The 24,187-nt window shown below is 45.9% G+C and overlaps 1 protein-coding gene across 2 annotated transcripts in view; it reads left to right on the top strand.

Moving 5' to 3' along the window:
• The window catches only part of HNF4A (hepatocyte nuclear factor 4 alpha), a 72,425-nt gene extending 51,565 nt beyond the window's left edge, over positions 1-20,860 (top strand). For both annotated transcript variants that reach the window (XM_035121412.2, XM_035121411.2), the window contains exons 5-10: positions 2,096-2,254; positions 7,755-7,842; positions 10,045-10,200; positions 10,951-11,187; positions 12,316-12,441; positions 13,315-20,860. In XM_035121412.2, coding sequence (XP_034977303.1) covers positions 2,096-2,254; positions 7,755-7,842; positions 10,045-10,200; positions 10,951-11,187; positions 12,316-12,441; positions 13,315-13,457 — 909 coding nt within the window. In that variant the 3' untranslated portion in view covers positions 13,458-20,860. The remainder of the gene's footprint in view (positions 1-2,095; positions 2,255-7,754; positions 7,843-10,044; positions 10,201-10,950; positions 11,188-12,315; positions 12,442-13,314) is intronic.
• The last annotated feature ends 3,327 nt before the right edge of the window (positions 20,861-24,187 follow it).

Here is a 24,187-nt window from a genome sequence, read left to right as displayed (position 1 = left end):
AACCTGGCAGACCAAAGGCTTATATAGCCTAATAGACACTTATAAAAATAACAAACCTATGACAACACAAGAAATACAGGATAAACTAGAAGACACCCAAATATCCTGGTTAGCACAACACCAACTACATGACCACTGCATACAGTTGAGCAGGCATAGGCAAACTCGGCCCTCCAGATGTTTTGGGACTACAACTCCCATGATCCCTATCTAACAGGACCAGTGGTCAGGGAGGATGGGAATTGTAGTCCCAAAACATCTGGAGGGCCGAGTTTGCCTATGCCTGCAGTTGAGTCTACTTCTTAATAAACAAGCATTGAGTTGCATGGTTTAGTCCAGGGGTCAGCAAACGTTTTCAGCAGGGGGCCTGTCTACTGTTCCTCAGACCTTGTGGGGGGGCCGGACTATATTTTGAAGAAGAAAAAATATATGAACCAATTCCTATGCCCCACAAATAACCCAGAGATGCATTTCAAATAAAAGCACACATTCTACTCATGTAAAAACATCAGGCAGGCCCCACAAATAACCCAGAGGTGCATTTTAAATAAAAGGACACATTCTACTCATGTAAAAACATGCTGATTCCTGGACCATCCGCGGGCCGGATTTAGAAGGCGATTGGGCCGCATCCGGCCCCCCGGGCCTTAGTTTGGGAACCCTGGTTTAGTCTCTAGCTGGACAGCTTCCAGTCTGATGGATTGCAGATGACAGAGGGAATACCCAACAGATCAAGACAGTACTCGTACAACCACGTTTTCCACCTCTGTCATAGCATCGCATATGCTGTCAGCAGCTTCCTAGGTGCAAAATGCTGCCCTGAGGAGTCGGAGAAAATGTAGCAGAAGTGCCGCCTCAAGGGAAGGAAGGTGCTTAGCTCGTGTGAAACAAATGACAACTGTGCATTGACTGCACCGAAAATGTGAACTCTGGGAAAGGCCCCCCAAACTGGGCAGATACTGATGAGGGACTTTGTTGCAAACAGACACATTTAAAAAGGGCATTCTTCTTCACTGAGATTGATGCTCAGCGCTTTTTAATGTACTTGTCATGAGATGCATGTTCACACTCCCCTGATGGCCACTTTGCAAGTACTTCCTCTGTCACTCAACTCCCTCCTTTCTTTCACTGACTGGTGGCTCTTGGGGCTCTAGGGAAAACCAAAGCAGATTGTGCAGTCGTGAATTCTACCCACCCCTACTCTAAACACTGAACTATATTGGCTCGTATCTGGATATTTGCTGCTCAGGACTACGTAGCCAGGATCGGAAGGCACCCGACAGGGAGGAAGCATAGCCCAAAGCTCTAGAACTTGAATTGCACTTCTGGTTCCCATCATAAAAGCAGATCTGTACATCATGTGCATGACTTTATAGCTCATCCCTGGAGCAGTTATGGCTCAGTTGGTTCCCCGCTGAATGTGAACTGCGTCTTTCGGGAAGCATTGTGTTTCAGTGATGCAAACAAATGGTATGCAGGCTCTGTCTGCAATCTTCAGCAGCCATTTCACAAACAGACACGCACAATCACTGGATGCTGTGCTGTGCTCATCAACTGAGAAACATTTCTGTGTGAACTTCCTTTTAGGACCATCTAGAAGTTCTCCAAGAGCATTCGGCTTTAAGATGTTGCAACCGGAGCCAAATCCCAAACAGATTAATGCAGCAGCATTTCGGTTTAAATGGGTTTAGCATTAGAGCAGGGGTGTGACCTTCCAGATATTGCTAGACTTCAACTCCAACCACCTGTCATCATTGGCCATGCAGGCCATGGCTTCCACCTTTCCATCTCTTATTTGCTGGCCACAAGGCTAGCTAGCAGAGTATTTTGAAGAAATAGGGAGATGGAGGAGAGGAAATCTAAAACCTAGCTTGTTTGTGGATCATGGTATTTGATGGAGAACGGAATTGACCTTAGAGGGCAAGAGCCTTTGCAATTCTACAGCAAAAAACATAAAGAAAGGTGTTTCAGTTTCTCACATAAATTTCTCACACAGATTTTGATTTTTGTTGTTCTTTGTGCAGCTTCCTATAGAGCTTACCTCTCCCTCTCCCTCTGAGCAATGTTAGGTGAAACTTCTTTCTCCCCCCTGCAGATATCATCGTCACCAATTTCAGTGATCAATGGCGATATCAGAGGGAAGAAGATCGCAAATATTGCAGACGTCTGCGAGTCCATGAAGCAGCAGTTGCTAGTGCTAGTGGAGTGGGCCAAGTACATCCCAGCCTTCTGTGAGCTTCCTCTGGATGATCAGGTGAGCTGGTTATTGGGAGTCCTATTCATCCTAGCTGAAACCAAATGTTGATTTTCCTAGTTACAGGTAGGTAGCCGTGTTAGTCTGACGTAGTCGAAACAAAATTTAAAAAATTCCTTCCAGGAGCACCTTAGAGATCAAGTTTGGTGACAATGACAAACTTAGTTGGTCTCCTGGTTGATTTTCCTGTTCCATTTCTAATAATTCAGTGCAAGGCCAATTGTGAAACTCACCGTGCAAATGTGCAATATCATCTCCTTGCTGGCCATTGACACACAGCTCTTTGGCAAAATGGTAATAACAGGGGATAATTCCAGTGAAACAGTATAATTTAAAACAACAACAACCCAGAAATCTAATAATAACAGGGTCCATTCTTATGGGTCAGAGAAAGCCTGGGCAAAAGGATATGTCTTTTCAAGACATCTGAAGCAAACTGGCGGATAATGCTTTCCATGTGGCTGAGAGGTGGGCATTCTACAGTACAGAGGCAACTACAAAAAATGCCCATTCTGTAGGGTTCTTTGCTGCTAGTAGAATTTCCCCAGATGATCTAAGTCAGGCTTCCTCAAACTCGGCCCTCCAGATGTTTTGAGACTACAATTCCCATCATCCCTGGCCACTGGTCCTGCTAGCTAGAGATCATGGGAGTTGTAGGCCAAAAACATCTGGAGGAAGCCTGATCTAAGTGATCTCCCAGGTCCATACAGGGGCAGGTGGTTCTTTAAGTAACCTGGTCCTGAGTTGTTCTGGCCTTTATATATTAGTAGCAAGGACTTGAAATGGCCCAGTAGCAAATTGGCAGCCGGTGCAGTTCCTTCAGCACAGGTCTAATATGTGTGCTTCCAAGTACTCCATGCAGCAACCTGTCTGCAACGTTCTGCAGGAGCTGCAGCTTCCAGGCGAGTCTCAAGGGAAGCCCTACACAGAACGCACTGCATTTGGCCAGTCATTACCAATGCATGAATGACACTGGCGGAGTTATCTGTGTCCGGGAAAGGGTGTATACCTATTGTACAACTTAAGTTGATAAAATACTGCATGCACATCAAAGCTGAACGAATGCAGAACCAGCCCTTGAAAATGACTGATTAAAACAAGCAGTGATGCAAGCAGACATTGTTGAGTATTTGGCCCGCAAGGATTACTTCCTTACTGCCAGCAGTGCCTGAATTTACAGTTGCACAGTGGAGCAAAGTTGGTTGATAGGGCCCCCCGTTGTTGTTTTTTAAGCTGTGTCCCTTTAACATCATGGTACCTTTAAATCAGAACTCTGTTTGGACAGATTTCCTTTCCTTAAGTTTGTTCCCAGTGGTGAGATCTAAACCTCTGGAAAATAATGCTCTCTCCTCTTTCCTTCAGCTCTTCCATCGCAAGATATTTCTTCATGTTTGTTCAGTGTAGACAGATGGGCCCATCCCTATAAAGACACCCTTTCCCAAATCCTTTGGTTAATGTTTAGTGGTTGTTTGCTGCACAGCTGAAGTCCCAGTTGGCTATTAAGAAGCACCCATGTCACACTGAGTCTTAGTATTAACCTTAGTTTCCACAGATTTCTTCTTTTAAAAAACAGAAGTGGGACAGGAGATACAGAACATTCTTGAGGATCACTGAAGGGCATAAAGTGAAAGAATGCAATCATTAACAACAGAGCAAGAGTAGAGGGTTTAAGAGAAAAACAACAACCACGGGTTGCTCATCACAGCAAGATGTCCACAGTGGGCAGAGAAATTAATTATATTTCGGCTGCAATGCTAGACTTGGGAGGGTAGTCCAACATGTGGCCATTTGAGTGACCTTATGGCTCCCTAAGGTGGGACGCGGGTGGCGCTATGGTCTAAACCACAGAGCCTAGGGCTTGCCGATCAGAAGGTTGGCAATTTGATTCCCCACGACAGGGTGAGCTCCTGTTGCTCGGTCCCAGCTCCTGCCAACCTAGCAGTTCAAAAGCACGTCAAAGTGCAAGTAGATAAATAGGTACCACTACAGCAGGAAGGTAAACGGCATTTCCGTGCATTGCTCTGGTTCGCCAGAAACGGCTTAGTCATGCTGGCCGCATGACCCGGAAGCTGTCTGCAGACAAACGCTGGCTCCCTCGGTCAGTAAAGCGAGATGAGCGCTGTAATCCCAGAGTCATCCGCGACTGGACCTGATGGTCAGGGGTCCCTTTACCTTTTATGGCTCCCTAAGAGATCCCTAATGTCGCTGGATCCCAACCTCTGGATTGAAGGGCCAGCATTATTTTACTTGTTTACGAACTAGGCGCAATCCACCTTCACCTTTGCACATGTGTGCCCTCAGGAGAGGATCAGCGTAGGGCTCAATGGAGCATTCTTTCCCCCTCTGCAACTGGACCCTGGGAACAAGCATGCAAAGGGGGTGCTTGAGCACCTCTCACTTATGCATCTGCCTGCTGCTCTGTTCCAGGGCCTTTGTTGCATTCCTGCTTTCAGAACTCTGGTCCCCAAACATCCTAGCACTAAGGAGGAAGGCGGCTATATATCATTGTTATGTTAGTCTTCAGCCTCCACTGCCTTGCAGGATAACTCCGGAAGAAGAAAAGGCTAAGGAGTAAGTCCTACACAAATCCAGAGAAGAGTCCATAAGACGGTTGGATGGCACCTTGTACGCCTCCTTCTGGAAACTCCTGCAGCCAAGCTGGTCCCAAACATATTGCTCTGCTTTCCTTTGGACCATATCAGTGAGGTGGGAGGGTGTCTTGTCGTCTGCGCAGCCTAGGATCTCCATACACACTGTCCAGGCTTGCGCCCCGGGGAGGACACTTTAGTGCTGCTAATGCAGCAGACTGATTTCACCCCTGGAGGTGCATTCCATTGTCTCTTGAGACAGACAGGTGCCAACAACAACTAGTCCCGAGAAGTTGATGAAAGATCAGGCCACATTACCAAGCAATTTAGAGGTCCCGTCCCTCCCATATCCTGTTGAACATGAGACATACTGTGCCAGTTCCTGAAAAACTGAAGGGCGAGTACTTCCCTTGTGGGAATTTATAGGATGTGCTCACTAGCCTGCTGTTGTAAGTGATGCCTGGGATGCTTGTGGTGGCAAACACCAGTAGAGAAAGGGAAAGGAGACTCCATTGATCCCCTTCTCTAGGGAGAGCTGTGCATGTGCTCTAACAAGCAAGTTCCACAGGAATTGCTGTTCCTCCGTGTTGTGTTCCCACCTTGTTGTTTAGTCGTTTAGTCGTGTCCGACTCTTCGTGACCCCATGGACCATAGCACGCCAGGCACTCCTGTCTTGCACTGCCTCCCGCAGTTTGGTCAAACTCATGTTCGTAGCTTCGAGAACACTGTCCAACCATCTTGTCCTCTGTCGTCCCCTTCTCCTAGTGCCCTCCATCTTTCCCAACATCAGGGTCTTTTCCAGGGAGTCTTCTCTTCTCATGAGGTGGCCAAAGTATTGGAGCCTCAGCTTCACGATCTGTCCTTCCAGGGAGCACTCAGGGCTGATTTCCTTCAGAATGGATAGGTTTGATCTTCTTGCAGTCCATGGGACCCTCAAGAGTCTCCTCCAGCACCACAATTCAAAAGCATCAATTCTTTGGCGATCAGCCTTCTTTATGGTCCAGCTCTCACTTCCATACATCACTACTGGGAAAACCATAGCTTTAACTATACGGACCTTTGTCGGCAAGGTGATGTCTCTGCTTTTTAAGATGCTGTCTAGGTTTGTCATTGTTTTTCTCCCAAGAAGCAGGCGTCTTTTAATTCTATTTGCCAGGAGGTGATGGGACCAGTGGCCATGATCTTGGTTTTTTTGATGTTGAGCTTCAGACCATATTTTGCGCTCTCCTCTTTCACCCTCATTAAAAGGTTCTTTAATTCCTCCTCGCTTTCTGCCATCAAGGTTGTGTCATCTGCATATCTGAGGTTGTTGATATTTCTTCCGGCAATCTTTGGGATTCATCTAGTCCAGCCTTTCGCATGATGAATTCTGCATATAAGTTAAATAAGCAGGGAGACAATATACAACCTTGTCGTACTCCTTTCCCAATTTTGAACCACTCAGTTGTTCCATATCCAGTTCTAACTGTAGCTTCTTGTCCCACATAGAGATTTCTCAGGAGACAGATGAGGTGATCAGGCACTCCCATTTCTTTAAGAACTTGCCATAGTTTGCTGTGGTCGACACAGTCAAAGGCTTTTGCATAGTCAATGAAGCAGAAGTAGACGTTTTTCTGGAACTCTCTAGCTTTCTCCATAATCCAGCGCATGTTTGCTATTTGGTCTCTGGTTCCTCTGCCCTTTCGAAATCCAGCTTGCACTTCTGGGAGTTCTCGGTCCACATACTGCTTAAGCCTGCCTTGTAGAATTTTAAGCATAACCTTGCTAGCGTGTGAAATGAGCGCAATTGTGCGGTAGTTGGAGCATTCTTTGGCACTGCCCTTCTTTGGAATTGGGATGTAGACTGATCTTCTCCAATCCTCTGGCCATTGCTGAGTTTTCCAAACTTGCTGGCATATTGGGTGTAGCACCTTAACAGCATCATCTTTTAAAATTTTAAATAGTTCAGCTAGAATATCATCACTTCCACTGGCCTTGTTATTAGCAGTGCTTTCTAAGGCCCATTTGACTTCACTCTCCAAGATGTCTGCCTCAAGGTCAGCAACCACACTACCTGGGGTGTACGAGACCTCCATATCTTTCTGGTATAATTCCTCTGTGTATTCTTGCCACCTCTTCTTGATGTCTTCTGCTTCTGTTAGGTCCTTACCACTTTTGTCCTTGATTATGGTAATCTTTGTACGAAATGTTCCTTTCATGTCTCCAATTTTCTTGAACAGATCTCTGGTTTTCCCCATTCTATTGTTTTCCTCTATTTCTTTGCATTGCTCATTTAAGAAGACCCTCTTGTCTCTCCTTGCTGTTTTTTGGAAATCTGCATTCAGTTTCCTGTATCTTTCCCTTTCTCCCTTGCATTTTGCTTGCCTCCTCTCCTCCGCTATTTGTAAGGCCTCGTTGGACAGCCATTTTGCTTTCTTGCATTTCCTTTTCCTTGGGATGGTTTTCGTTGCTGCCTCCTGTATAATGTTACGAGCCTCCATCCATAGTTCTTCAGGCACTCTGTCCACCAAATCTAAATCCTTAAACCTGTTCCTCACTTCCACTGTGTATTCATAAGGGATTTGATTCAGATTGTATCTTACTGGCCCAGTGGTTTTTCCTACTTTCTTCAGTTTAAGCTGGAATTTTGCTATAAGAAGCTGATGATCTGAGTTACAGTCAGCTCCAGGTCTTGTTTTTGCTGACTGTATAGAGCTTCTCCATCTGTTCCCGCCTACAGAAAACAAATTCCCTTATGGGTCATGACGTTAGATGCCCAGCTTATATTGTGATCCTTTCAATCAAAGAAGTAGTTTAGCAAGCTGCAATTTCTGTGCTCTTCTTCTGCAGTTGTATCATCTCTCTCTCCCTCTGCCCTGCCATCTATCCTCCTCTTGCATCAGCCCTCTAATAATAGGCCTTTGTTTCTCCAGGTGGCTTTGCTACGGGCCCATGCAGGGGAGCACCTGCTACTGGGAGCTGCCAAGAGGTCGATGGTGTTCAAAGACATCTTACTCCTAGGTAAATGTGCATCATATAACAACATGACTCCCATCTCCTACTGTAATGTATTACTTTTTTTTCAGCATGGGGGTTTGGAAGGAAGCAGGCAATGTACTGTATTTTTTCCGTGTATAACACGCCTCCGGTTTTTTTGGTACTCAAAATTAAGAAAATGCACTATGCACTATTCATGTATAAGACGACCCCTTATTTTAAACTTCAAAAATCTAGGAAAAAAATATAATCTTATACACGAAAAAATACAGTAATCTGTCCGGTTTCTTTGTCACCCACCTCAGGGGCAGGAAACCTCAGTTTCATGAGCCAAATGCCCTCTCTGTCTGGCCCTTGGGATTCTCCCCAGGCCACACACCATCGTGAGCCACACCCCTCACCAGCCCTGCTTTGTACCGCCCCCTTGAATGTTTTTGCCAGGCTGGACTATGTCATTGAACTCTAATAATTCTTCTTGCTTGCTTGGATGTGTGTGTGTGTGGAAACTAGCCTACTGTACACAAAGGTGTAAAGGGCACATTTGTTGCTTTGCCCACTGTTGCCTCTGACCCCACCCAACACCGGGATATGGCTCCCTGAAAGGGAGTGTGGCCCTTGAGTGCAAAAATGTTCCCAACCCCTGATTTGATGGCTTTCAGTTATCTCTACAGTTCTGTAAGCAAACATAATAACATGGGGGGTATATTTAGGCAGGGTGATTTAAGATCTAAATGTGTGTTGCAAGAGGCATCACTCCTTTGTCCAACTTTGCAAGAACTTTTCACCAGAGGTAAAAGTGGGACGTAGGTAGACATTTTGAGTTGCGGTTCCTTTCTCCTGCCTTCAGCTTTGAAAAATAGAGAACCACCTCCCATCTGCCTCCAGCCTGAGCTACCCCCGCAAAGCAACACAACGTTGCAGCAGTGGGACTTTACCATAGCTGTCAACTTCCGGATTGGAAAATAAGGGATCAGCAGCGGCGCGGCACCAAAAGTCACTTCTGCGCATGTCCAGACATGCGCAGAAGTGACTTCCGGTGCCGGGCTGCCCATGTCCGCATGTCTGGGCACCAGAAATTGCTTCCGGGCATGCGCAGAAACTGGGCATGCGCAGAAACTGGGCATGCGCAGAGGTGATTTCCAGCAGCACTCGGCAAGTGAGCAAGCAGCCAGCCGGGAGCCAGGAGATTTACAGGGTATTTTACAATCCGGGCTTGCAGTGGGAAACAGATTTAAATTTGGGGGTTTTCTGCCAAAAACGGGAGGGTTGACAGCTATGGACTTTACAATGACTGAACTGGCTGAAAACTGACTCTCCCCACCCCCACAGGCCCCATCCAACTTTTTAAAAAAATGTTTTCGGTGGGTTTTGGAAGTAGAAAATCCATTTGCTCAATGCAAGCCATTTATAGAGTGGAATTGCTGGAGAGAAACATGTTTAGGATCCAGTTTAGACTTTAAAAATGCTGCTACTCCTCCTGAGTAGATCAGTGAGTCATTTTGGGGGGCAGTAGGAAAGGAAGCAAAAATCAGGATGGCCAGATACAAAAGAAGTCAGGGCTCCTGTACTTTCAGAAACAGTGCAGAAGATCTGTATTATGCCAGTTACATCTGTTTAAACTCCCCTTTCTACGCTACTGTCAAAGGTGCAGAAGTCCTGCCCTCGTTTGAACCTGAGCACCCTTTTTGTGGACTGGGGAATTAATTGTCCACTTCTGCTTCTTTGTCCTCTGAAAGAAAATAGTGGCGCAGTACAAAAATGTCATAGCTCAACAAATTCCTTCCCCAATTCCAGACATCTTGGATCGTACAATCGGCACGCAAGGCCTTGCTGATGTTGCCATCACTGGGGGCTGTCTAATTGGCAGTAACCTGTGCAGGGCCTTTTCAGTGGTGGTTCCCTGTTTGTGCAATACCCTCCCTAGTGAGATGCATTTTGTCTCCCTCCCTGTTAACTTTCAGGAGAAATTCAAAAACATCCATATTTTATTTACCCAGGCACTTGATGGCTGAAATGACACTGTTCCTGGAAACCTTGAGGTGCTGGCTGAGAATGTTTTAAATTGTTTTTAGAATGTTTTCAAATTTCTTTTGGTTGGTTTTTAAAAAATGTTTTATCATTGCTATGTATGCCACCCAAGAAGAAGGGGTTGTGATTTACAAATAGGGAACAGTGACCATTTTTTATAGAATTGGGTTTTAATTAAAACAAACAATTCTTCTGCAGGAAATGACCACATAATCCCCCGTAATTGTCCGGAGTTGCTGGAGATTAGCCGTGTGGCTGTACGCATCCTGGATGAGCTAGTCCTCACATTCCAAGAGTTGCAGATTGATGAAAACGAATACGCATGTTTGAAAGCCATCATCTTCTTTGATCCAGGTAGGTGTTGATTTTTCAGTAACTTGGAAGAGGCATCTAAGGCTGCTTCCATGCCCCAACCCCTTTAAGACTGCTGGCGAAATGCTTTTCTACAATGTGTGGGGAACAAAATTAAAATGAAGGTTCCACAGAATATAGGACTGTATTGTCTAGCAATGCCCTTCCTCATGGCCAAGTTCCTCCTTCCTATAATGTTTATTCATGAATAAGAACCATTCAGTAAGGTTCGCAACGACATGAGTGCAGGTGAGGGAAGTAGAGAAAATGAATAGAGAGGTGTGTTTTTTCTCCTAGAACACAGAACATCTGGCGAAGCCGAATGGGAGAAATTCAGGACAGGCAAAAGGAAATCATTCTTCACACAACATATAGTTAAAATCTGGAATATGTAGTGATGGCTGCCATCTTGGATGGCTCTAAAATGGGACTAGGTAAGGATGATAGATAACTAGTTAAGGCACAGGTGTCCTGTGTCGCATTTGTTTACCCCGTTTCATAAGCCGGAGTTGTCACAGCATCCCTGTTTGCTCTTATACAATTGGAACGCATGCAAAGTCTGTGTTAGTGCAGGATGAGGAGAACGAAACTGGCACACCTTCCCCAGTGCCTGCCAAAGGAGTTTGAGCAATGCAAGGAACAAACTGCTTCAGGAGACCACCCAGACCGGCCCAAGTCAATGGCACCTCCCACTTGAAACAGCATCTTTCTCGAGAAATGCCATAGTCCGTAATTTCTTACGGTTTTCCCCAGATGCTAAAGGGCTGAGCGACCCCATCAAGATCAAGCGAATGCGGTACCAAGTTCAGGTCAGCCTGGAGGACTACATCAATGACCGGCAGTATGATTCACGGGGACGCTTTGGGGAACTCCTCCTCCTCCTGCCCACCCTCCAGAGCATCACTTGGCAGATGATTGAGCAGATCCAGTTTGTTAAGCTCTTTGGCATGGCCAAGATCGACAACCTTCTGCAGGAGATGCTGCTAGGAGGTGAGTGTTGACCCTACAGGAAGTGGGGTTTTGGGGGGGGGGTTCGCTATTGAATTTCAGGGACCATCTTATTCAGCATCCATCCTGATTAGCATACACAAAACTTACACAGTGGTTAGACTACGTCCGGTTTTTATGGAGCATTGGTCACGATCGATTTATGAGGCCGTTATATGACAACGAGCATTCATCCTGATATGCGTACAGGACATCTCCTTAAGAGGCTTCAGGATCTTTGGGAAATCCAAGCATTTTGTGTTGCCCGATTCCGTTCAGGGCAGGGATCCTGTGCATTTAACTCAGTTAGGAACAAGCTGGATGTACTGTAGGGAACTGGGTCTGCCAAACAGCCGAGGGTGGACATGATTCGAAACAAAGTAGGCGAGAAGTTGCAGGGGAATAACAGTAGAGGGGATAGGCAGGTTAAGAACCCCTCATCTGCCGAGTCTCCATTTCAGAGGTCACAATCTCCCACCATAGCAAAGCTCTCCCACCAGCCTCACAGACCTGTCTGTGGAGAACCTATACAGACTGCCAGTGTTTTCACAGCATGTAAAGTGACATTTGCCTGGCGCCTGCTTCGTATAATACAGTCAGGTGGTTAAAAAAAAACACTATTCTGTTTTCTCAGGTTTTTAATCAATTAAACGTGGCTGGGTTGTTGGTTTTTTGAGCCACTTTGGAACTGGTATTGTTATACTATGGTACAGCGGTGCCTCGACTTACGAATTTAATCCGTTCCGAAGGCACCTTCGTAGGTCGAAAAAAATTGTAAGTCGAAAAGCGCCATTGGAAACGCGATTTCCCATAGCAATGCTTTGGAAACGGAAAAATTCGTAAGTCGAAGCAACCCCATCTAAAAATTCGCAAGTCGAAAAAACCCTATCTAAAACCGCCGCGGTTTCCGTTCGGAGGTCGAGAAATTCGTAAGTCCCATTTGCCCCATTCGTAAGTTGAAAAATTCGGTTGTCGATTCGTTCGTAAGTCGAGGTACCACTGTATTGCTTTGTGCTGTATTCTCTGTTTCATCGAATTTTGCATGTAACCATTTTACTGCATTTTAAAAAAAGAAGAACTATATCCGTATATTATGCAATACTCAGAATAATATATATATGTATAATTTAGGGTCATCGAGTGACACTCCTCACGCTCATCACCATGCTCTTCACCCGCACCTTATCCAGGAGAACCTGGGGACAAACGTCATTGTGGCCAACACAATGCCTGCTCAGATGCACAATGGGCAGCTGTGTGAGTATTCCTGCACAAGAGAACCAGCTCTCTAGGCGTGCCGTGTGTGTTCTGAGTCGTGGTAAACCGAGTAAGTGGAGCTAGTATGCAGATTTATCAGTTTGCTGGCGTAACGGGAGCAACATCTCCCATAATGCTCTGCTCTCCCGGTAGGAAAGGAGGAGGAAGGAGCCTCAGTCAGACTTTTCAGAAAGCACAATAATACCCCATAGGATGGTGTACATCGGGGTGGCCAGCTTCCAAGAGACTGTGATCTACTCGAGTTAAAAACTGGCAGTGATCTACCCCCTTTTGGGGGGTTCAGTAAAGTTGTTGAGCATTATTTTAGGAAGGAAAGCCCTGCTTTGGGTGGTTCAGGTCATTTTAGGGGTGCAGGGCAAAGATGTTTAGGGGAGCCAAAGTTTTTTAGCTTCTTTGGGGGGGAAGCCACTGATCTACCGGTGATCTACCACAGACATTCAATGATCTACCGGTAGATCACGATCTACCTGTTGGACATGCCTGGTGTACATGATTACATGAGTACGTGAAGAGGGAGAACACGCATCCTTCAAAGAAGAAGAAATATTTAAAAGGAAAGCGTTCGAATATTGATGGGACAAGAGCAGAAGGGAGTAATGTTTAATTTTCCCACTTTTTAAGAGGCTGCCTGAGTGTACGAGTACATAACAATATTTGGCATGTACATCTAATCAAAAGTAAAGACTTTTGGAAATGCTATTGAACCCGGTAGGAGTTACCTCTAAGTAAACATGCATTGTGTTGCACTGTTAACCTTCTTTTGATGTGATCCTTTATACTCTGACTGATCCTGTACAATGGCTTTTATATATACTGTATATATAACATATTTTTCTTTCTTTCTTTCAACAGCCACTCCCGAAACTCCCCAACCTTCTCCACCCGCTGGCTCAGGAGCTGAACAATACAAACTGCTTCCTGGGGCCATTGCAACTGTGGCCAAGCAGCCTAGTTCAATCCCTCAACCTGCCATCACGAAGCAAGAGGTCATCTAGCATCCAACCAAATGAATGTATCAGATGCCACAAAGACCACGATGAGGGAGACAAACCCTTTCTCATTCCCATTTTGATCACTCTGGAGGTTGAATATTCACAGAGGCATCCCAGGACACAAATGCATCAAACTGTTATTTGGAAATTGGATGGGGAGAAAGTCATCTTCCCCCAAACTGACTCTGCCTGCGGCTGTGGAGAACATCATTGCAGAACGTATGAACTAAGCTTGGTGGAAGGTCTTTATCCTATAGAGCCAAACCCCAAATTTCAAGGTGACTATTTCAAAAATTGCACTGACATGCTTTTTTTTCATCACTGCCACTGAGTTACACAATGTTATTGTGTTTATCAAATCTTAACTTTTTTTTATTTAAAAAAGGCATCTGAATGAAATGAAAGGGAGGGGTGAACACCTTCACTGCAGGATCTCTAAATAGCTACAAGCCCTCTCGTGACAATCCCAGGCAGGCATGGTGGTCCACACTAAGGAAGAGGCAGAAAGTTTGACCCGGATGTTGCAGAACTACAGCCTCTTTATTGCCTTCTCCACAGTTCCACTGCCTTGGGGCAGTAGCAGAAGCAGGGGCCAGGACTAGATGCTTCCAGTGATCTTCAGAAACAAACAAAATTCAGTGGCCAAAGTAGTTGGCGGTGCTTTTTCCACCTGATGACTGGTGATTTCTATGAGGAAGTAGCAGCTTGTTTGAACAAAGCATTGGCTTGCTGGATCAGACCAAGATCCATCCAGTCCAGCATTCTCTCCTTCAAACAGCCAGATGCCTCTTGGGCTCACAAGTGGCTCATGAAAGTGGATGGTCTTCTCTTGGCTATGCTCTTCTTTTCACGTGCATTGTCTCTGGACATGGAGGTCCCATGTCTGATAAAGTAGTCCTCCTTGGATTTGTCTAGTCCTTGTTGAGACAATAAGATTTACCTTGCTGCAACAGAGCCAAGGGTCCCTTTATTTGAGGGGATGCCTGTACAGTGGTACCTCGACTTACGAACGACTCGACAACCGAATTTTTCGACTTACGAATGGGGCAAATGGCCGCACGCTTACAAATTTCTCAACATCCGAACGGAAACCACGGCGGTTTTAGATAGGGTTTTTTCAACTTACGAACTTTTAAATGGGGTTGCTTCGACTTACGAATTTTTCCGTTTCCAATGCATTCCTATGGGAAATCACGTTTCCAATGGCGCTTTTCGACTTACGAATTTTTCGACCTACGAAGGTGCCTTTGGAACGGATTAAATTTGTAAGTCGAGGCACCACTGTATGTGGAAGTGATACACAGATGTCAGTTTCAATGTCATCCTTCATTCAACAGATAATTCAGTTGCATTAATGATGCCGGATTCCTCTGCTTCAGTGAATCTCCTAAGCAAGCGACCCACTGCCAGTCTCGTCCATTTCTCGTCCCTATTAATAATGATCCCAGGTGCTACATTGTTGGGAATTATGGAGAACAAATGAGGCAAAGATCTGAGGGAGACGCAGGTTCAAGGGTGGCACCAGCGAACCTTTCTCCTAGGCCTAGGGCACTGCCAAAGAGGTTGATAAGCCAGGGCGGCATGGGCCAAGGGCACTTTTTGCCAGAATTCACGCTGACAGAACTGTGATGCAAACCATCTCCTCTAGATGCAAAGTTTCCTACCTGATCTTAAGCCCTTGCTGCCGTGCCCCTTGGGTAGTATTCCCAGTTGTGAGTGGCAGCCATCTTGATGCACCCACTGTGTGTGGCAGCTCATAGGAACGCAACACGGACTGCCGTATACAGACCACCGGCCTCTCCAGCCTAGTATTATGCTGCAAGCCTGATGCAGACATCTTCCCCAATACTACAGCTAGAGACCCTTTTAAGTAGAGATGTTGGGAATTGGACCTGAGACCCTCTGAATGCAAGGCATGTGCTCTGCTACTGAGTCATCGATCCTCCCCTAAACACAAGAATTGGGGACCTCATTCCAATGAATATACAGCTGACAATCTTTTAAAAATGCCCTAGATCCGATGATATTTCAAAAGGAAACTAACTTACCTTCCCATTTTAATAGTAGTAGTAGTAATAAATTTATATTTATACCCCGCCCTTCCCAGTTTAGAAACCAGGCTCAGGTTTCTGATTAAAAACGACTTTAAAAACAGCTTAAAAACAGCATAAAATACAACATCAATGTAGCATCGCCAGGGCTAAGTGGCCAAGTTAGTCCTGCTCAGGCCAGCAAGGAGACCAGGGAAGAGTTTTAATGTGAGGACCCAGAAGGGTTTCTTCATAAAAAAAGGGAAGGGGGAAAGGAACGGGGGATCAGGCTAAATTGAAAGCCAGATGGAATAACTCTGTCTTACAGGCCCTGCGGAAGGAGATCAAGTCCCGCAGGGCCCTAGTCTCATGGGACAGAGCATTCCACCAGGTCGGTGCCATCACTGAAAAGGCCCTGGCCCTTGTAGAGGATAATCTGGCTTCTTTAGGGCCTGGGACCCTTAAGCTGTTATGATTTGTGGACCTTAGGGTCCTCTGCGGGGCATACCAGGAGAGGCAGTCCCGTAAGTACAAGGGTCCGAGGCCGCATACCTCAGCAAACATGAGGGCTCGGACTCATTCTGTGTGAGGATAATTTTTAAATTCAATCTAAGCAGTTAGGCCAAAAGCAGGGGTCAGCAAACTTTTTCAGCAGGGGGCCGGCCCACTGTCCCTCAGACCTTGTGGGGGGCCGGACTATATTTTGAAAAAATAATAATGAACGAATTCCTATGCCCCACAAATAACCCAGAGATGAATTTTAAATAAAAGGACACATTCTACTCATGTAAAAATACCAGGCAGGCCCCACAAATAACCCAGAGATGAATTTTAAATAAAAGGACACATTCTACTCATGTAAAAATACCAGGCAGGCCCCACAAATAACCCAGAGATGAATTTTAAATAAAAGGACACATTCTACTCATGTAAAAATACCAGGCAGGCCCCACAAATAACCCAGAGATGCATTTTAAATAAAAGGACACATTCTACTCATGTAAAAATACCAGGCAGGCCCCACAAATAACCCAGAGATGCATTTTAAATAAAAGGACACATTCTACTCATGTAAAAATACCAGGCAGGCCCCACAAATAACCCAGAGATGCATTTTAAATAAAAGGACACATTCTACTCATGTAAAAATACCAGGCAGGCCCCACAAATAACCCAGAGATGCATTTTAAATAAAAGGACACATTCTACTCATGTAAAAATACCAGGCAGGCCCCACAAATAACCCAGAGATGCATTTTAAATAAAAGGACACATTCTACTCATGTAAAAATACCAGGCAGGCCCCACAAATAACCCAGAGATGCATTTTAAATAAAAGGACACATTCTACTCATGTAAAAACATGCTGATTCCTGGACCGTCCGCGGGCCGGATTTAGAAGGCGATTGGGCCGCATCCGGCCCCTGGGCCTTAGTTTGGGGACCCCCTGGGCCAAAGTCACGCCGACATCACATGTGATATATGTTGCCTACTGTGTAATTTTGTTGGCATTTAAAACACAGCTGAGAAATGCCATTATCTGCACACTGAAACACACCCCAGGGGCATGTTTACACCATCAGTTATTCTCAGTTAAGAAGCCCTGATTTTTCATCAAACTGATTTATTTAGCACATTCAAGGAGCAAGTAAGAAACTGACAGCTGAAAGAGAATCAAAGGCTACTGAAAAGATCAGGGGCTCGTGATTTGCCTCTCTTTTATCTCAGGATAAGCATAACAATAGTTGAATTCTTCTCTGATGAGTAAAATTTCCTGTTTCTTGGAGATGGCAGGCATCATCCATAAGACAATTTCAGAGATGCAAGAATCCCTATGAGGTGACCTTCCCCTGCCCAGTGTTTATATGGTAAACTATAGGGTGAGATTACAAATGCTTTTAAAGGAAACTTAAGAATTGCCAGCCTTTTGGTGCTAGTGAGCACACTGGGAATTTCGAGAAAGCGCTGTGGGTGCCAGTTGCAAAATCCACAAGGGTGTGAAATGTAACAAAAGCTGCACCCACAGCTAAAAGAGCAGAAAAAGAGGCAGAGCCACAAAGTAATGTGCTGTTGCCCCTGCTCCAGTCAATGGAAAAATGCACCTCTATCTGCCATTGCCACACTCACAAAGGGAAGTCCTCTGAAGTCTCTTAAATTTCAAACAAATGGGAGGGTGGGTGACTAGTCCCGGCATCCAATGAAATGTGACCATGTTTAAAGGTATGTGTTCGATGTAGGAGAGGCAGGAAGAGCAAACGGTCCTTTGTGTCCTGGATTTTTGAGGGGATATTTACTGAGACCTTCCATAAACACCATAGGAAGTTCAGGTGGACACACTAGTTGCCTGCAGATACCACACTGGTGGCTCGTGGTGGCTGTTCCATTTCAGAAACGCTCTCGTGAAATGGCCCAGGGTGGCTGCTGAAAATATTTATTAATTTTATAGAAATATTTCACTCCAGGGAGTACCAAAGCAATTGACAACCACAAAAAAATAACAAAGCAATAAATAATAAAATATATCAGTCAAATAATATCACAGAATCATAGAATTGTAGAGTTGGAAGGTACCCCCTAGGGTCATCTAGTCCAACCCCCTGCAATGCAGGAATCTCACCTAAAGCATCCGTGACAGATGGGCATCCAACCTCTGCTTGAAAACCTCCAAGGATGGAGAGTCCACAACTTCCCAAGGGACACTGTTCCGCAATCGAACAGCTCTTACTGTCAGAAAGTTCTTCCTGATGTTTAGTTGGAATATCCTTTCTTGTAACTTGAAGCCATTGGTTTGAGTCCTACCCCCCAGAGCAGGAGAAAACAAGCTTGTTCCCTCTTCCATGTGACAACTCTTAAGATATTTGAAGTTGGCTATCATATCTCCTCTCAGTCTTCTCTTATCCTAAACATACCTAGCTCCTTCAAGCGCTCCTCATAAGGCTTGGCTTCCAGACCCTTGACCATCTTGGTTGCCCTCCTCTGCACATGTTCCAGCTTGTCAACATCCTTCTTAAATTGTGCCCAGAATTGGACACAGTATTCCACGTGTGGTCTGACCAAGGCAGAATATTACTTCCCATGATCTGGACACTATACTTCTGTTGATGCAAAATAGCATTAGCTTTTTTTTGCTGCTGCATCCCACTGTTGACTCATGTTAAGCTTGTGGTCCACCAAGACCCCTAGATCCTTTTCACATGCAGGGCCGGCTCTAGGGGTAGTCTCGGTGGCGCGGGGTACCAGGGCGCTGGGTCGGCAGGAGGGCGCTGCGCGGCAAAGCCGCACGGAAGCCATGCTGTGCGCTGCGCCCGCCCACCAGGGCGAAGGCACCGGAGCGATCTCCGCGCCACGGCGCCCGACCGGCTTGAGACGGCCCTGTTCACATGTACTGCTAGTAAGCCAGGTGTCCCCCATCCTATATCTGGTTCTTCCTTGCCTAAGTGCAGAATCTTACATTGGTCCCTATTGAAATTCATTTTGTTAGCTTGGGCCCAGTTCTCCAATCTGTTAAGGTCATTTTGAATTATGATTCTGTATTCTACAGTATTAGCTACCCCTCTCAGTTCGGTGTCATCTGTGAATTTGACCAACAAGGTGCTAAAATCTAAATCTGGCAATAATGGTCTGGAAATGCCGAAGCAAAACAATGACTTTTCAGAAGCATGCTGGAAGCATCTGACACTTGGTACCTGCCTAATCTCCATGGTGAGGAAGGTGCCACCACAGAGAAGGCTCTTTTCCTTCCCATTGTATGTGGTATGGAGTTCACCAGTTGAACTTCTGCCTGCCATGCAGACAACAGAGCCTCCTCTATTGAATGCCTTATTCTCAACATCCAGGATTAAGTTTCTTCCTTCAGCTGTTTTTCTGACTTCTGTTCCATGTGGCTACATATCAGTGCCAGAGCCTCCGTTTTCTCCCCATCTGTCATAGTGCACCAGGGAGTAGACTGCACTCGGTGTCCTTGTCTGTCCTGAGTCCTCAGCTGCAAACTGTTCCAGCCAGAGAAAGTTAATGGAAATAGAATAATTAAAGTCTCGTTCTGCAACACCAGATATGATGCCTCTCGTTGTTAGGAGCCAAGGCAGCTAGCAAGGAAGGGTGTCTGAAACTTATTTGGCGTACGTGCAGACTAGAGTAAAGTTTATCTTGGGATAACCACCTCCAAACATGTACACAGTGCTATATTTCTAGAAAAAGAGGTGCCGGAACTCACCTTGTTTTCTTATAATGGCAATGGCGCCCACCTGAGAGGTGCCAGAGCTGAGTCCCTGCAAGTTCCATCTGAGAAAAAGGCCTGAGTGTACAGATCTACTGAAGTGTTGGATTTGGGAAAGAAGTTGTAAACAAGAATCTTTTTCCCAGAGTCCAAATTCAATCTTCATTATCCAGTGATGTCCTGCCCTCTTCTGCTTCCTCTTGCTGAAACCCTAATAGATACTGACATTGTCCCTTAATTTTACAGAAGAAACATCCAATTTAATTTGTCCAGAATGCAGACGGACCATAATAATATTCAAATGTGGGGGCTGAAGGTCTGTAGCTCAGTGGGAGAGCACATTCGTACCTTCCCCAGGTAGACATGGAAATGATATATATCAGAAAGCTTGGAGAACAGCTGTCGGTCAGTGTACACAATACTGAAGCAGATTGATCAGTGACCTGAACTCAATAAAAGGTTACCTTCCTCTGTTCCCTTGAAAGGATGAGCACAGCGCTCTCTGCTGATCATCTGCTTCATTATCACATGTCATGGCCGAGAAAAGAAAGACCAACTTTCCAAAAAGGGCACTGACTGGGGAATAGGACTGTTTGTGATAAATACTCACTGGTGGCTTTCAGGTTTTCTGTCTTTTGTGGAACCCCTTCTGCTAAGGAACTCTGTGTACATCTGCCACTGAATCTCTGTGTATTGCAGAGGATTTGAAGAATGAGGTAACGCCCTAGGGTGCAAGCCGAGATCAAATGGGTTACACACTAGCCCAAACTGTTGGGGCTTTAAAGCACTGTTTGAGGCTATTTGAAAGCTCTTTTGCAAACAGCCTGTGCTGCTCTTTGAACCTCTGGTTTGCAGGCAACCAAACTGAGCAGGATTTCAGTCTTGCTCATCCCGGTGCTTTGGCTGCATGCATCCAGTTCCCAAAAATCAACACCCCCTGCACCATCTAGCTGATTTCACCAGTGCTATTTTTCTAGAAAAGTGGTGCTGGAACTCACCACAAACACCTCCTTTGTTCTCTTATCATGGCAAGGGAGCCCACCTGAGAGGTGCCGGAACTGAGTTCGGCTGAAAAAAGCCCTGGATGTTACCCCTCATCAGAGCGATGCCAGCTGATTGGCAGATGGGTTAAAAAAAAAAAAAAAAGCCTCACAGACCAACGTTTAACTCCTGGAGGTCCAATAGGTAAAGGTAAAGGGACCCCCTGACCATTAGGTCCAGTCGTGACCGACTCTGGGGTTGCGCGCTCATCTCGCATTATTGGCCGAGGGAGCCGGCGTATAGCTTCCAGGTCATGTGGCCAGCATGACAAAGCCACTTCTGGCAAACCAGAGCAGCACATGGAAACGCCGTTTACCTTCCCGCTGTAGCGGTTCCTATTTATCTACTTGCATTTTTGATGTGCTTTCGAACTGCTAGGTTGGCAGGAGCTGGGACCAAGCAACGGGAGCTCACCCCGTCACAGGGATTCGAACCTCCGACCTTGTGGTCAGCAAGCCCTAGGCTCAGTGGTTTAACCACAGCGCACCTGGGCTGCCCTGCAAATTGGAGATTCCTCACCACGGACTAGACCTTATTGTGCCTATCACCCTATGTGAATTGAGAACATGCCCTGTCTCCCGCCCCCCACCCCCAATGTGCAGGACAGGGGAAGATCAGAAGGGGTGAACTAATGACGTTGCTTTTCTGCTGCTGCTGTTGCAGCTGCTGCTGAGATTCCATAAAATGACAGTTGAGACCCCTCTGTGTGATTGCATAACATGTCCCTGAGCCACTGAGCTATGACCAAAGGTCCCATCCCTCTTTCCTCTTTCCTGGAAGTTACGTCCATCACTTCATATCTTCTCTTCAAAAGTATCATGGGGGTTCCTTGGAACAGTTGGAAAGAGACTGCTGTAGAAGGTAGATAATAAGCGAGTGCTATCTCATTGAATTCAAGAACTGGAATTATAGTTCGGGGGGGGGGGTATTAGCTTGTTTTGCAAATTCCGTGGAGTTGTCTCCTTGTAAGAATAGTCCTAACTGCCAAAAAAAAAAGACCTCAAGCAGGATCATTGACTGGAATAAACGGACCAATGGATATTAACTGAGGTCATCTCATTTACACCTTTTAAGGGATTATACCCTTTACTTCATATGCAAAAATAAACACCCTGCCAGCACACCATGGGTGTCAAAGTATTCTAATGTTTGCCAGACACGACTGTGTTATGCTATGTAATTTATTGTAATGATGGGTCAGATCATCCCCCCTTAAATTATTGTGTAAATCATATTGATTATGTGTAATTGCAAAATTGAATGTGAATAGTGTAAATTACAGGGTTGTTTTTCCAGCCGCGACAACGTTTCCTATATGTAGGGATAGTTGGAAGAAGGTATTTGGGGTGTAGATTTACTACATGCCAGAAATCTTTTAGTATGGTATATTAATGTTTCTTGACTACTGCCTTCCAATGGAAAAGAGAGAGCTGTATGTATTTCTTTTAGTAGTGTTTTAAAGAAAAATAAATACAAAATGTTTTCTAACCTTTCACAGATAGGTGTCAAAACTTTGTATATTGATTCCCTGCCTCTCCCACGCCCCACTCCCAGAAAATTGTGAGCCAATGGAGTGCAGTAAGTAAACATATCCTCCAACATTTCTCTGATGAAAATAGGGACATCCTAAATAATAATAATAATAATAATAATAATAATAATAATAATAATATTTATACCCCACCCATCTGCCTGGGTTGCCCCAGCCACTCTGAGCGGCTTCCAACATACTTATCTCCTTGGCTTGAGGGTTGCATAACTCCATACCCTCCAACGTTTCTCTGATGAAAACAGGGATGTCCTAAGGGAAAGCGAGCTGTTCCAGGATCAAATCAAAAACTGGGACTGGGACGGCTTCTGTAAATCTGGGACTGCCCCTGGAAAATAGGGACACTTGGAAGGTCTGAGTAAATCAGTGGATTTAGACCAGGAAGATAAGAGACAAGTAGCTATCGATAGACAGACAAACAGATCTTTAACACGCAGTCCTATACCTGTCTACTCGGAAGCAAGTTCCATTTTGTTCAACAGGCCTTGTTCCCAGGTCAGTCTGTATAAGGATGCAGTGTTGCTAAAAGGCTGCTAAATACCAGAGGTGCAGCCTCTGAGCTCAGACTTTTCTGGATAAGTGCACAAAAATTATAGGCATGTTTATTGGTTTTGAAGAAAGCAGTGCTCCCACAATTAAATCAGGGAACAGTCCCCCCCCCCTCAAAAAAAAACCCCTCTTGAATACACCTCCACAAACCACAGCCAGTAGATGTCATCTTAGAAGGGACATTTCCCTTTTCTCTCCCTTTCATGGAAATGGGAATGCTTTTTCTTTGGCCTGGCTCTCAAAATCAGCAGCAGAGGCAGTCAACTTTGGGACTGCACCACTTTGGGCGGTAGGCCTCATTTGGCTGACTGTCCTCCAACTGTTTATATCGGGGAGAAGGCCAGGAAAGAGTACAGCTCCTCCCCACCCCCCATTTTGCATGGAAGTGCATTCGGTCATGGGTGCTACAGACCAACCCAGACATGGATCGAATTGCTCAGGCATTTTCCTGCTTGAGACAAAGCACTAGGTGGCAGCGCTTCTGTTTGTGGCATCAGGGCAGCATCCTCCACTGCACCCAAGGGCAGCAGGCAAGGGCCATGCATGGCACACACAGCTACGGCTTCCAAACACTTTGCGGCCACACCCCAGTGTCTGCCGCCTGAGGCAGCCCCCTCGCTCTGTTTAACGGTAGGGCCAGCCTCGCCTCTGTTGTTTCTTAGAACTAGGCAACCTAGGAGGCTTCTTGGTGCAACAAGATATTTTTATTCTTCACTCAAAGCTGAGATCCTGGAACACATTGGTAAGTTCTATCTTTGAGGCTCCAGGGATTGGTCTAAAACAGGGGTCCCCAAACTACGGCCCGCGGGCCAGATGCAGCCCAATTGGCCTCCCAATCCGGCCCGCAACGACCCCCACCGCCCGCTCTTACAGAAAGCAGTGCGGCGGCGCACTTCCAGATCGGAAAAAAGCACCGAAAATCGTTTGTGTGCATGCTTATGGGCCTCTCCCGACCCAGAAGAGGTCATTTCCGGTGCACTTCCGGGTCAGGGGCGGAGGCACTTCCGGGTTGGGGGGAGGCCCATACATATGCGCACAAACAATGTTCGGCAATTTTTCCGACCTGGAAGCGCGCCACCGCACCAGTAAGTGTGTGCGCGCATGCGCACGGGCACACACTCCCCTGCCCACCGGCCCAAAGCCGGGTAAGTCTGGGGACCCCTGGTCTAAAAGCATTGACTGGGCTCAGCAGCTTGACAGACCACCAAGATATCCTCCTAGCATGCCACCTTCAGCTCTCTTGAAGAGAAGTGGGATATAAATGTGATGAGATAGTGTCCCTTTCCAAGGACGTCTGTACTTGCACGGCCGAGACAGAAGCACCCATCCTGTGGAACCACTAACCCCA

This window comes from Zootoca vivipara, chromosome 7 (assembly GCF_963506605.1).
Source record: "Zootoca vivipara chromosome 7, rZooViv1.1, whole genome shotgun sequence".
NCBI lineage: Eukaryota > Metazoa > Chordata > Lepidosauria > Squamata > Lacertidae > Zootoca > Zootoca vivipara.
Note: the sequence above shows the minus strand (reverse complement) of the source record. Positions and strands in the feature narration are given on the sequence as shown.